Source organism: Gekko japonicus, unplaced genomic scaffold (genome assembly GCF_001447785.1).
Source record: "Gekko japonicus isolate JY-2015 unplaced genomic scaffold, Gekko_japonicus_V1.1 scaffold1350, whole genome shotgun sequence".
Taxonomy (NCBI): Eukaryota; Metazoa; Chordata; class Lepidosauria; order Squamata; family Gekkonidae; genus Gekko; species Gekko japonicus.
The window spans coordinates 103,934-117,973 of record NW_015163129.1 but is presented as its reverse complement, the minus strand read 5'-3'; the positions used below and the strand labels follow the sequence as shown (position 1 = coordinate 117,973).

Here is a 14,040-nt window from a genome sequence, read left to right as displayed (position 1 = left end):
CCTTGGGGGGGGGGGGTGTTTTCCAGCTTTCAATTCAAGAACTGAGTTACTGAAGCAGTGAGTTTCCATCACCTTTCAACTTCTTAGAGCCTAGGAAGAGGCTGGAACAGAATTCCGCACACACACACACACACTGAGAGACGGAGCTGTCGCAGCATCAAGATTTCATTGTGAGATGCATGCCTGAATCCTGTTCTCCAGGCTTGCCCCTTACTCACAACAACAAAAGTCTCTACAGGTGGTGAGGGGGATGTCCAGAGTGAAACAGATAAGTGTTTTTTAAAAAATCACCTGGGATCCTGATTCTGAAAGTGTATGTGTGTGTGGTTTAAAGAGGCAGACAAGACAGTACACTAGTTAAGTTAGGCTTTGGTAGCCATAAAATTTCTCCTTCAGATACTATCACTGGTTGGGCATTATTTTCTTTTCCTCTCTCTTCCCTGGGGGGAAGAAGGTTAACAGGCCTTGTTAATAACCGGTCAGGGCTCAGAGGGGAGCCATAAGGTCAGGGAAGCCCTCTGTCTCTCTAGGACAAGGCTTGCGTGCCTTTGGCGTGGCATTAAACAAGACAGAATGGCCCTGTTGCCGGAAGTCTGCCACCCCTTGGACATCTGGGAAGGACAGTAAGAAGGCAGACAGGAGAGTGCTGGGGAGCTACGTTGGTGGGGCACTGCCCCCTTTGCCTTAATGGACCAGCCTCCGCTGTATGTAGGTGAAGAGAAAGAAGAGTTTTGAATCTAGAACGGCATTTTCTCTAACCTCTGTCCAATTGGGCAATACTAACTTTAGGAATTCTTCACTAGGCCTTTTCTCCATGGTGTGTCTCCACCAGCTTTTTTCTTGGGGCTATTTCTTGGGAACTCCTGATACACTTCCTACCACATCCGGAGTCAGTGTGCTGATTTGTGCTGTACCCTTGTGGGTTTTGGCTGAGGAAAGCAAGTCTGCCGTTCGAGAAACTCCCCGCCCTCTGATGTTCCATACAATGTTTGGACTTTGCGAGGAACATTGGGATCTGCTCCTGTTGAAGAGGTGCAGATCTGGCTGGGAAAGGGCTCCTTTTCACACATCAGGCTGCCTGCAAGATGCTGATGCATCTGTTCCTCGTAAGCAGCCCAGGAGTGCCTTACTCTCAAGTGCTACTCTGACTATACACAACCTGCAGAGAGTAGCATAACTTCTGGGATTGGGGGGGGGCAGCTTTCTTCAGAGCAGATTTAAAAGTGTAATTAAAAGCATATTTTGATATCAAAACAAAGAGCATTGCAGTCTAAAACAACTGTACTAGCTCTGGCTAGGAAACAGAAAATCCAAAAGTTTGTCCAGATAAACAGCCTAATGTCAATTGAAGCAAGTCATAAGCAGCCGCATGGTAATCTTACACCCCCTTTACCTTTACCTTTTAACCTCACCAGAGAGCTCATTCTATAGCTTCCAGGCAGCACTGCAACAGGCCCTGCTTGTAGCCGAAGTGAGGGTATGTCTAGTGAGGCCTCATCTACCAAATGTAGACAGTGGTAAGGGCAGGGTGAGGTGGTCTTGGGCTCTCTTCTAAGGTGTGAACCCTCATACTGTGGGTTAGGACCAGGAACAATGCAGTTGCTGCAATATTGGTTGACTGTGTTCAAGTTTCTCAGCATTCAAGCTGAGGTAAGGCAGCCGGGTAGCTTGTTCTTTCCAAGGATAACTTGTTCGTCCTCCTTCAGGAGCAGTTGTTAGGAACACGTTCTGGCAGCAGGATGTCAGATGGACTGCACGAAGCTAAAATCTCCTGGCCTTTTCTTTCAGTTATTGACTAGTTGGCTGTCCTCCCATCCCACACAAGGTATTGACTGGTCTTATAGATAAACTCACCACGCAGGCTTTAAGGCCTTATCTGCAGTCCCCAGACAGATGGTCGCTGCTGTCATCATGACTGCACGTGCTTCTTTGCCTGACTGAGGGAGCTGAACTCACTTGATCTGATTTATTTTATTTTTTTTAAAAAATGTGGGATACATGCATTTGTGTGTTTTTAGAAATTGTTGTACGGCATTGAGATTGAGAGCTGCCTGGAAGACAACACAATCGTTTCTTTCCCCACTTGGTTTCATTTCACTTCATCCAGAATCCAATTATGTTTTCTGCAGGGTGTGGGATGTGAACACCGGCGAAGTCCTGAACACACTGATCCATCACAACGAGGCAGTGCTTCATTTGCGCTTCAGTAATGGTTTAATGGTGACCTGCTCGAAGGACAGATCGATTGCCGTTTGGGATATGGCCTCACCGACCGATATCACTCTACGCCGCGTGTTGGTGGGCCATCGGGCGGCTGTCAATGTTGTCGACTTTGATGACAAGTACATTGTATCCGCTTCCGGGGACAGGACCATTAAAGTAAGCTAGCAGTCAGTTTTCCGAAACTTGTCAGTTTCTAAAGGAATATGGTGGGAAAGCTGCATTTCCGAGGTGACGATAAATTCCCTGTTAATGTTAGCTTTCTGAGAAGGTAAGGAGAGCCATGCTGGATCAGAAGAAAGGCCCATCGAATCCAGTGTTCTGATCACACTGGCCAGCTGCCTTTTGGAAGCTCAGCATCCTCCCACCCTCAGCAACTGACACTGCCTTTCGTGCAGGAGGTGGTCGATATCCATCATGACCAGTAGCCATTGTGACTAGTAGCCACTGTTAGCCCCATCCTCCATGAATATGACCACTCCCCTTTTAAAGTCTTCCAAGTTGGCAGCCATCACCACATCTGTGGCAGCAGGTTCCACGGTTCTGACAAGGTGGCATAAACATTTCCTAGTTTTTGGGTAGGTCTACAACTGTTGTCTGCTAAATATTTGCATAAGATAGCTTTCTGTATTTTTTAATCTCCAAATGAGTTTTTAATTTCAGTTGGAGCTACGCTATACATGCCGCAAACCTGCAGTCATCTGTCTTCTTCAGTGTCAAATATTTTGAGTGCTAAGGCGTAGCCATGTTAGTCAGTTGTAACAAAATAAAACAAAAATCCAGTGGCCCCTTAGAGAGAGACAACATCACTGCTCACGTCCTCTGATATGTATGACAAAGCTGACGGTGAGCAATGACTCATGAAAACTTATACTGAAATAAATGTTTATCTTTAATAACATTTTATTTGTCCAAAAGCATAGGTACTTGCCCTCCAGCAAGAGAACTACTTGGCAAAGTGGACCTTTTTCTGGACGGTGGGTGGATATGCTATGGATCAGCTAAAGTGGTATGGCATACATGTGGCCATGCTCACATACAGGAAGGCAGAACTTTGGAATGCTGGGCAATAGTTCAGGCACAGCTGTTCTTGACGTGCTCCCCCAGAGCTGTGTCCCAGCATTCCCATTGTCCTGCCTCCTGTTACAGAAAGTAGCCCATTGAATACTTGGCGATGACAGGTTTAAAAATGCATATTGTGAGGCACTATTAAACGACATTAAAATATTTCAAGCTATACCAGATGTGACAGCATTACATCTGAAAAACATTAATAAGCTATTAATAATATGACAAATGGGAAACCTGCAAAAACCTGTGGGAGGCAACTCATTTCCCTCTCTCCCACTATTTCCTCTTTCTTTTTCTTGAAAGCCCCCATAGTCTTTCCCCTTTTCCTGCTTCCTTCTCTCCTTCTATGGCTGCCAGCCTCTGGGTGGGAATTGGAGATTTGGAATCACAACAGATCTAAAGAGATCAGTTATTCTTAGAGTTGGCTGACTGAGATTGGTAAAACCCTGGAGATTTGGGGGTAGAGTCTTGGGAGGTCCGGGATGTCAGTAGGGTACAATGCCATAGAGTCCACCCTTCAAAGCAGCCATTTTTTCCAGGGGCACTGATATCTGTCATCTGGAAAGCAGTTGTACTTCTGGGTGACCTCCAGCCGCCCACCTGGAGGTTGGCAAGCCCAGTTCTCCTGAAGGAAATGGCTTCTTTGGAGGATGGAGTCTATGGCGTTATACCCTGCTGAGGTCCCTCCCCTGCTCAAACCCTGCCCTCCCCAGGCTTCCCCTCAAAAAACAATTTCTAGGAATTTCCTAACCTCTTTCCCTCCTCTTGGCAATCCCCATATCCTCTCCCTGCCTCGTTCTCTCCTTCTCAGCCATTCACCAACCTATCTTTTATCTGCCTCCCATCTTCAGCTATCTTTATTCTTTATTTATTACATTTATACCCCACCTTTTTCCACAGTGGGGACCAAAGCAGCTTACATTATTCTCTTCTGCTCCTTTTTATCCACATAACAGCCCTGTGAAGTAGGTTAGGCTGAAAGTACGTGACTGGTCCAAAATCACCCAGCAAGATGGGGATCTGAACCTGGGTCTTGCAGACACTTAAGCTGAAGCTCTAACTGCTACAGCACACTGGCTTTCATTGGGTAGCTGCTGTTGAACAGGAGCAAGCAGCCAGGCTTATTTGAGTCATGCACGGCAGGTGGCATCAAGTCCCCCAGAGGCAATCCTTTTTATCATTTTTGGATTTTTTAAAGCTGCCCAGTGTTTTGGGTTTTGTTTTATTTTTAGATTACACATTTTTCTACAGATCTAGGGCCATTTTCAGGTTTGTAGAAAGACCTGTCTTGCCCGTTCACAGCTCCAGTCATCAGATTTAAGAATCGAAGGATATCCAGGCTTCGTATTAGAATATATGGCGAGAGATAGGCTTCTGGCATGAAAAGTGCATTTGCAATACTTCTAAACTATTATTTTATGCAGACTTTCAGAACTTTCCTATGTGTGTGTATCCCCACAGGTCTGGAGCACCAGCACATGTGAATTTGTTCGCACTCTTAATGGGCACAAGCGGGGCATTGCTTGCCTCCAATACAGGGATCGGCTTGTTGTGAGCGGATCATCAGACAATACGATTAGGTAGGCAGCCAATTTTGCTTTTCTTTGGGGAAAGCGGTGAACTCAAAGGGCAAGGACATTTCTCTGTCAGTCCAGTCATCACTGTTCTGTCCTCTGAGCTGACTTCCCAGATATCATGGGTTGGGGTCAATGATCCCCTTTCTACTCAGTGTTCCTCCAACAGAGGAGGACTTAGCTGAAGGCATTCACTGGATCCAACATATTATTCCCAAGATCTGCTTTGTAAAATTTTCTGAAAGCTCAATAGGCAGGAGTTCGCTTGACGTCTGGCCGACAGCTCCACACTTGATGAGGCAGCCGCCAAAAAAGCCCGAGACTGGGCAGTGTTCAAAAGATGCCTTCTAATTATTGTAAGTATTGACCTGGATGGCCCAGGCTAGCCTGATCTCATCAGATCTCAGAAGCTAAGCAGGGTCGGCCCTGGTTAGTACTTGGATGGGAGACCACCAAGGAAGTCCAGGGTTGCTTTGTGGAGGCAGGAAATGGCAAACTGCCACTGAACGTCTCTCTCCTTGAAAACCCTACTGGGTCACCATAGGTTGGCTGTGTCTTGATGGCACTTTCCACCACCAATCAAACTAGCGACTCATGCAGGCTGTGAATTCTGAATCTGTTGGGATGGGATCAGATTTGTCCAGGTGATGTACACTGAATGATCACAGGGTGATTCAGTGATGGCTTTTCATATTTAGTTATAGACATGGGCTTGGATCCACACTTGACGTTTTTACAGGTATAAGGACTTTGGCCTGTGGAGTGCAGTTTTCTCCCCTCTCCCCTCCAGCTGCTCAGTTCTGGGGAGGGGAAATTGCTGCAACTTTTTTTTCATGCTCCAAGAGAAATGGTAAAATATGTACAAGGGAGATTTGTATTGGATGTAAGTCTTCAAATAGCCACGTGTGATGTTTCTTTAAGGCTCTGGGACATCGAATGTGGAGCCTGCTTGAGAGTACTAGAAGGACATGAAGAACTGGTTCGATGCATCAGATTCGATAACAAGAGGATCGTAAGCGGAGCCTATGATGGGTATGTGCTGAAAGTGGCCTCTCTTTCCAATTTCTGGTGCTTTCTGTGATGCATTGGGGTTTGTATACCTTCGTAATTTTCTCTTCACCTCTCACTCTTCACAGTAAAATCAAAGTTTGGGACTTGCAAGCTGCTCTTGACCCTCGTGCCCCAGCAAGTACACTGTGCTTACGCACATTGGTGGTATGTAGACAGTGATGTCTTTGTAATTTGCATGTGCGATATTTTAACATTGAGTTTATTTTTGGTACCTAGCAATAGAATGAAAATTGCACATTTGTGCAATATAAATCTGAAGGCAAAGTATTAGTGCACATATTTTTGTGGGAGCATCAGGTCTTCAGGATTAGATTTGAATGCTCTGAAATGTTATCAAAACAGCAGATTGCTCAAATTGTTCTGTCTTCTGAACAGAAATCTATATGCTGCGCATCCCAGCTTTAAGAAAATCTTTTATGTTTCCACATTATACATCCCTCATCTGGCCTGCCAAAAGTACAAACATAAAAGAGGTGGCCTGATATAGGGATGTGCTCGGCTTTCCCAAACCAAAAAAAAAAAAAATACAGAATAAATACCTTATCAGTATTTATTGGTATTTTTAAAGCCGAATACAAATTCAGGAAACTTTTCGGCCTCCAAATACAGTTTCCTGAATTTGTTCGGCTTTTTTGGCTTTCGGGTAGCTGAAAACCTTCCCTAGTCAATTTCACTCCTTGCCAGTCAGCTGTGGGAGTGAAACTGACCAGGAAAAGCCTCTCTACCTTCCCTCCTCCAGCTGCCCCAGGGCTGCTGGAGAAGCACAGTCATAGAGCCCAACCATGCTTAAATGCCTTTCTTTCCCTCTCCCAGTTCGGGGAGGGAAAGAAAGGCATCTAAACATGCCTTGGCTTCCCTGCCTGCACTTCTGCCCCTGGAGAGGGGCAGTCAAGGAGCCCAGGCATGCTTCCATGCCTGCCCTGTGCTTTCCCAGCCCAGCCCCCCCCCACGGTGGGGGGGGGACTGGGCTGGGAAAGCACAGGGCAGGCACAGAAGCATGCGTCTTTCCCCCTCTGAGCTTCTCCGCTGCTTCTCCGCTGCTGTGGAGAATCTCAGAGGGGGAAGGGGAAAAAAGAAGGCTTGTTTCCACAGCGGGAGGGTTGGGAAAGCACAGGCCAGACATGGAAGCATGTCTGGGCTCCCTCCCTTCCCTTCTCTAGCTATCCTGGGTCAGCTAGAGGAGGGGAGGCAGAGACAGGAGTCTTTCCTTTGCCAATTTCACTCCCCTGGCCCGTCTGCTGTTAGGTTTAAATGGCTTAAACCTAACAGCTGACTGGCGGGGAGTGAAATTGACAAGGAAAGCTGAACTGGCTTCCAGAAGGAAAGAAGGCATTTTACATGCCTCCCTTGCCTCCTGTCCAGTATATCAGATCTGAATATATATTCGGGAATACTGAATATTTCCCCAGTTCTGATACTTTACCGGTATTGGACTTGGGATATTCAGCATTTACGGATATTTTTCGGGTCTGATATACCCGAAACCAAAAAATACTGACTTTTGCACACACCTAGCCTGATACTTACAAAAAGGAGGCTCTGGGTGATCCCCCCCCCCGCCCCCAATTTCTTCTTTTTGTATACATACCTTGTCTTTGGAATCGAAAGGTACATACATTTGGAATCTGAAGTGTGTTCCTTTTGTTCAGATGCTAAGAATTTAGTTGGATTCCAAGTGTTTTAAAAGAATATATGCCAAACGTTACACACTTGCATCAGATTGGGCAGCAGGGAATATGTATTTGTTACTTGGGCATCTGTGTGAGGGTGTAAAGTGAGCTGGTACAGAAACGTTTGCATTTTAAGAATAGTTTTATTCTGGTTGTATCCTTCATATTATTGCAGACTGTGGTGAGTGGCAAGAGTTCTAAAAGCAACTGAGAGTTTTTCACCTTCCCTGACTACCCTCCCCAGTAGTTTGAGTATGTCATGTAGTCTTTTATTTGGGGGGGGGGGTGGACTGGAGGTCCTCAACATTTTGCAGTTTGGGAAGAAGCCATTTCATGCGGGGCTGCGGCCGCAAATGCAGTTTCCAGTGGGAAAGGCACAGTTGATGCTTGATCTATGTATAACGCAGGCAGTTTGCATTGGGCACGATTAACAGTTATATATAGTAAAGGCTGAATGGAACTAACCATAAATTATTTTTCTATTCAGCTGTATGGGAATGTATTTCAGATTTATGAATTCCATTGATGTTTATTTTTTGCAATTGAGTTTTCAGATGGGCCCCGTTCTATATTTGTAGAATGTCTTTGTAATCTATTGTACATGAGGACCCTTTGCCCAGAGCTTCCAAAAGCAGAAATGACTTCAGCTTTGAAGTGGTTTTTCTCCTTTAGTAGCTTTTCCATTTCTTTCTGTGAAGAGTAGGTCTGCATTGTGAAAGGTCTATTTTTTTCTGTCCCAGTTTGTTGCTCCACTCCACTTTACCTATTTATTTATTTCAAGATTGCCAGAATTATCTCCATGGTCCTTGGACATGGTTTTTCTAAGTTGGCTTCAGTGTACTTGAGCTTTCTGGTATCTGGGTACAGATCTGTTTCGTCAGTCCTATAAATAAAATGCCCTGAACTGAATGCCCCAGACTAGCCCAATTTTGTGAGCTCTCAGAAGCTAAGCAGGGTTGGCCTTGGTTAGTCTTCGGATAGGAGACCCCCCCCCAAAGAATGCCAGGGTTGCTTTGCAGAGGCAGGCAATGACAAACCAACTCTGAAAATGTCTTGCCTTGAAAACGATATGGGGTCGCCATAAGTCAGCTGCGACTTGACGGCACTTTTTCGTCACGGCCATCAATAGAATACTCAAGGGGACCTCATTTTTGATCTGTATGTCCAAGCACAGTTCTATCTGAGTGCACCTTCACATTTAGGGACGCTGGACTATCATTCATGCTTAACGTGGGCTCAGGGTTGGTAGGGTATGTCCCTGCAACAAATGTGGTTGTCACTCCTAAATTTGTGATTTCCTTCATGTATGAAAATGAATACTAGAATATGAATCTTGTGAGAAGAGTCTTCTGGCCCCATTAACCATTACCCTTTGCAATTTTCCAGGAACACTCAGGACGTGTTTTTAGACTCCAGTTTGATGAGTTTCAGATCATTAGTAGCTCTCACGATGATACCATTTTGATTTGGGATTTTTTAAATGTGCCCCCCAATGCACAAAATGAGACACGTTCTCCATCCAGAACATACACTTACATCTCCAGATAACAGTCTGCAATTTACCACTCTCCAAGGTAAACTTTTGTTGTTCTAAGCATGCACAGATACTCCATGTGGAGCACCAAAATTGGGGAAGTAACTCTCTCCCCACCATGGTTTTCACTTGGGAAAATGGCTTGGGAGGAGGGCGAAAGCCCATTTAGGCATGTTCGTTCGTTCGTTCGTTCGTGTTCTCTCTCTCTCTCTCTCTCTCTCTCTCTCTCTCTCTCTCTCTCTTATATATATTCGTTCGCTCTTTCGCGCTCTCTCTCTCTCTCTCTCTCTCTCTCTCTCTCTCTCTCTCTCTCTCTCTCTCTCTCTCTCTCTCTCTCTCTCATATATATAAATGTTTCATGAAAACTGCTTATGTCACTGAACAGTTATCTGTGAGGTGAAACTCTGTGAGCTCTCATAATTGTAGAGCAGCTCTTTTACCAGCTTAAGATACCAGGTTCAATACCTGGCATCTCCACTTAAACGATCTTGGGTAACCGGGACGGCGGGGAGGGGGGGAATCTCTTAAGACCTGGAAGGATGGACCTAGTTGGTATGACTCCTTATAATATAAAGACAGCTTGGTATACGTTGGGGGAAGGGACGTTGTCTCTGTAGTAAAGCATATACTTTGCACGCCTAAAATATCAGGTTCCATTCCTGACATCTGAACTTAAGGGACTTCCAGTAGTATGGCACAGGATGACTTTTCTCTGCCCTAAGACCTTGGAAAGAATGGTCAGTTGGAATACACAGTCCTGCACTAGGTGGTTTTTGTGTTGGTCTTCGTGTTTTCTACTTCGTTATCCACTGCTGTGTATTGCTGAAATAAATAGTACTAAATTTCAGGGCTCTTTTTGTAGCAGGAACGCCTTTGCATATTAGGTGACATACCCCTAATGTAGCCAATCCTCCAAGAGCTTACAGTAGCCCCTGTAAGAAGAGATCTGTAAGCTCTTGGAGGATTGGCTACATTAGGGGTCTGTCGCCTAATATGCAAAGGAGTTCCTGCTACAAAAAGAGCCCTGGATTGTGTTGTATGTGCGTGCCCAACTGGTGTCAGCCTCCCCTTCTTCTAGCCAAAACCTGCACCCTTTATTGCAGTATCCCCAGCGATTCTGCCTCTGCAAAGTCTGTCGTTTCTGACAAGCCTGGCACTGTTGGCGATAAGAAAATACTATTGCCTTCTGTTGAATTCCCTTTTTATTGTAGCAATCAAAAATTGTTACAATATGATAATGTAATATAATCCTTTTATTTGAACATTAAAACAAAAACCTAAAAAATGTTTTCTTGATAGTGGCATGTGGTATTTAGTTTAAAACATGAAAGCGCTATGAAGGGAAGCTTTGGAAGCCTTTTGGTTAAAAAACAAACAAACGCCGATCCCCAGATCCATTTCAGTAGCTATAGAAGGGATTTCAGCTGCATTATTTTGTATGTTATGGAATGAAGGGAAACATAAATCATGGGGTGGGTTCGTGTTTGGAAAATCTCGGCCTACCTTTGGGAATCTCTTGCCTAACCTATATCACAGAATTGTTGTGAGGATAAAGAGGGGGAAGCGGGAAATCAAGTATTCTGTCCTGAGCTCTTTGCAAGACAGAGGGATATCAGAGCTATACCTTTTTGTCGCCTTGTAAATGAGAACGTTGGTCATTAGAGTTTGTAGCTGTGTTGTCCAGTGCCTGGTAACCTGCTAGTACTGGGTGGTGTGTAATTCAGGCGTGTCGTTTTCTTCTTGCAGGATTCCACAGTCTTTGAACTGCTGGATGTTTGGCTCTTACTCACCTGAAGACGTTAGCCACAGCTAAAGTCAGAAGTGGTTCTAGATGCTGTGTAGATGCGAAGCAGCACAATTCTGTTATCTCAACTTGTCTCTTTTTCCAGTCTTTCGTCACTCAGTGATCTCCTCTGAGGAACTGACCAAGGAATTCATGGAGCCCGGGTAGAAGAAATCCAGTCTCTCTTTCACCGCAACGCAAGATCCAAAGCTTCATGAGTAACAGTTGCCCATATACACTGAACTGATGGCTTGTTTTTCCAGGAGTGAATCAGATGTCAAGGAAGGACTTGGTCTAATTTATATTTGCTTTGCACTTTTGATCTGACTCTGAAGAAGAAAAACATTCTCAGTGAAATGTGGGTGCCAAACACATAACCCAGAATGTACAGGGCTTTGCTTTCAAAGTCATCCTCCTGTAAGACTTTTACATTTCATGACTGATTTCAGACCCTGGTTTTGTTTTGTTTTGGCTATGAATATCAGTCGGACTGATAAGAAATATTTCTGAACGCCTCAGTAATATTTTGGACGACAGTTTACTTCTGCTCCAGTAATTTGCTTTAATTTAAAAGAGATTGTAAATTGGGCTAGATGATCTAAACTTTAGGTGTACAGCACTGTCTTTCCCCCCCGTTTAACCGTGTTCTGAACGACAACCGTCCTCCACCTAACGTTTGGTATAGTTGGATCCTTCCTGTGTGCTTGCCTCATTATTTCCAATACCGTAACTGTATAAGCATGTAGATATAATGTACATAACATTGTAACCTCCAAGTGCTGGGAGTCGGGATCTCCTGATACTGTACATCGATGCCAAGGCATAAGCTTTTTACGCATCAAAGCATTCTAGTTACTGGCACAGTATGGGTTTGGGATGTATTACTTTAGAAATACTTCTCAGTGCAAAGGAGGGTATTTATTAGGATTTCCCCTGCCCTTAAAAAAAAGGGGGGGGTGATATAGCTCTCAAACCCATTTTTTTTAAAAAAATTACAAATTCTGTTCTTGTTTTTCCGCACTGCAGTAGTTGCAAAACCGTCGGGGGGGGGGATGTTTTTGGCCAAAGTTGCCTATATAAGTATCTTTTAAAGTCCATTCAAATAAGCCCTTGGATCGCTGTACTTATAAGGACTTTGAGATGAATTGCTGTTCCACTGTGATCTTCTGGGAGATGTTTCATGTTCCTTACCGTTGATGCAAAGAAACGGAGTAGCCAAGGCACACATAGTTGGGACTTCTCCCCTGTGGAAGTATGACTGGCAGTGGCAAGTTAGTTGTATGCTTGGCTATACATGAAAACAAACCCTCTCTACAAATGCTGGCTCTGTATCTTTTAAGTTATTGCTGGGGCAGCATCAGTTCTTGACTTCTAATGCTCGTTTGGTAATTACTGATTAATGAAATGTGACATTGATTGATCTTGGAGCAACAGTCAGAATTGGAATGGATGCTGTCATTCCGTAGTCATATTTTTCCTTTGCTGCCACTGCTGATTTCTGTTTTCTCTTTCTTTCTCTCTCCACCTCCCCTTTGGTTGAGGGGGTCAAGGAATGTTGATAACCAACTTAAAATGACAAATGAATGAATATTGCTTATTTAGTGGAACAGCTGTGGCTGGATACTTCACTCGCACGCCTACCAGCTTGTCAAATCAGATTAGCAATGAAAGCACACGTCAAGAGGTTTAAAAGGCGTTAACTTTGAGCGGCTTCTGGAATTCCACTCTTTGCCTTCCTGGGTGTTACAAATCGAGTTTGTGGATTCTCTTTTTGGACATCGCAAGATGAGTTACCTGGATATGATCAAACGTCATAGAATCCACAAGAGGGCACATTTCCCATGTTCTCAGATTTTAACATGGTTGACAGTTAAGGAAATGATTTCCTCCTCCCTCCTTCCTCCTCCACGAAAGCTGTGACATGAAAGACTTTTCTGTTGCAGCGCTGAAGACAAAGGTATTTATGGAGAACTGTCCTTTTTAAATGCATGTGTAAGATGAAATTCATGTTTTTCCATGGGAAATAATGGTATTTGAAGATGCAGCCGAAACTACTTTTGATTGTGCTTGGTGTAACATAGCTGTGCAGTTTGTGACTGGCACCCAAGGACCTCGGCTCCTGGGATTAATGATAGTGATCCTGGCTGTACTCTGGACTTTGTTTCGCTAATCATAACTGAGCAGCTATATGTTCCTGCTAGATTAATGTTTCAAAGCACTGGGATAGTCTTATTCTAACTTGTAATTATGTTTGCCAGTTACCTGTTTGGAAAGTTTATGTATGAACAGCTTATTTGACAACTGTTGAATTGTACAGATATTGTTCATGATATAAGGCTTTGTACTGTGGAATGTGCTTAATAAAAAAAATCTAAACTTCATTTGTTCAACATCTCTAACCAAATAGAAGCAATTATTAAATTGCGCAAACTGAATGGAGTGGTCCTGAATCTGAACTAGTGTTTTGAATAAAACTCTCCTCCCATTTCTCGTGTCGTTTAGAACAACTCCCTTTTTCTCAGCAGCTCAAATACACACTGGTTCTTTTAATGAAATTATACTTGCAGCAAGGTAGAGCAGGGGTGTCGAACTAATTTGTTATGAGGGCCAGATGTGACATAAATGAGACCTTGTTGGGCCGGGCCATGTGTGTCATAAAATGTAATACCAGGTAGCGGTGATATAAACTTTATAAAGAACACAAAGATTTTTTTTTACTTAAAAACATGCTTAAAACATTAGCACTTTTGCAATATTTTGTTTATTTAACAGTGTCTGATAATTGACACCTCTTGCTCTGAATTGTTGGATCAAAATGTCTGTGCTGTTGCAATCTTAAGTATGCTGTTCAAGTGTGTATCTGTAAGCTGCAAACTTACTTTTGATTTATTGACATTCACTACAGAAATCTCATGCTCAGAGTTCTGAGCCTAGGGCCCAGGGGAAAACATGAAATGACTGGCCATTGCAAGCTTTTGTACATAAATAGCTTTGTGTGCTGGTCAAGAATATGAGAAGGCACCATGACACAGACTGAGGGCTATGTGTTTGTCTACAAAACTATAGTCTTCCTCAGTGATCAGTATCAGCCTACTATCTGGGAAGTCTTAAGTTCAA

At 43.9% G+C, this 14,040-nt stretch overlaps 1 protein-coding gene across 2 annotated transcripts in view; it reads left to right on the top strand.

The window, feature by feature from the left end:
- Positions 1-13,309, top strand: part of FBXW11 (F-box and WD repeat domain containing 11) — a 137,888-nt gene extending 124,579 nt beyond the window's left edge. For both annotated transcript variants that reach the window (XM_015406931.1, XM_015406930.1), the window contains 6 exons: positions 2,130-2,379; positions 4,753-4,871; positions 5,787-5,897; positions 6,002-6,080; positions 8,993-9,180; positions 10,887-13,309. In XM_015406931.1, coding sequence (XP_015262417.1) covers positions 2,130-2,379; positions 4,753-4,871; positions 5,787-5,897; positions 6,002-6,080; positions 8,993-9,154 — 721 coding nt within the window. In that variant the 3' untranslated portion in view covers positions 9,155-9,180; positions 10,887-13,309. The remainder of the gene's footprint in view (positions 1-2,129; positions 2,380-4,752; positions 4,872-5,786; positions 5,898-6,001; positions 6,081-8,992; positions 9,181-10,886) is intronic.
- The last annotated feature ends 731 nt before the right edge of the window (positions 13,310-14,040 follow it).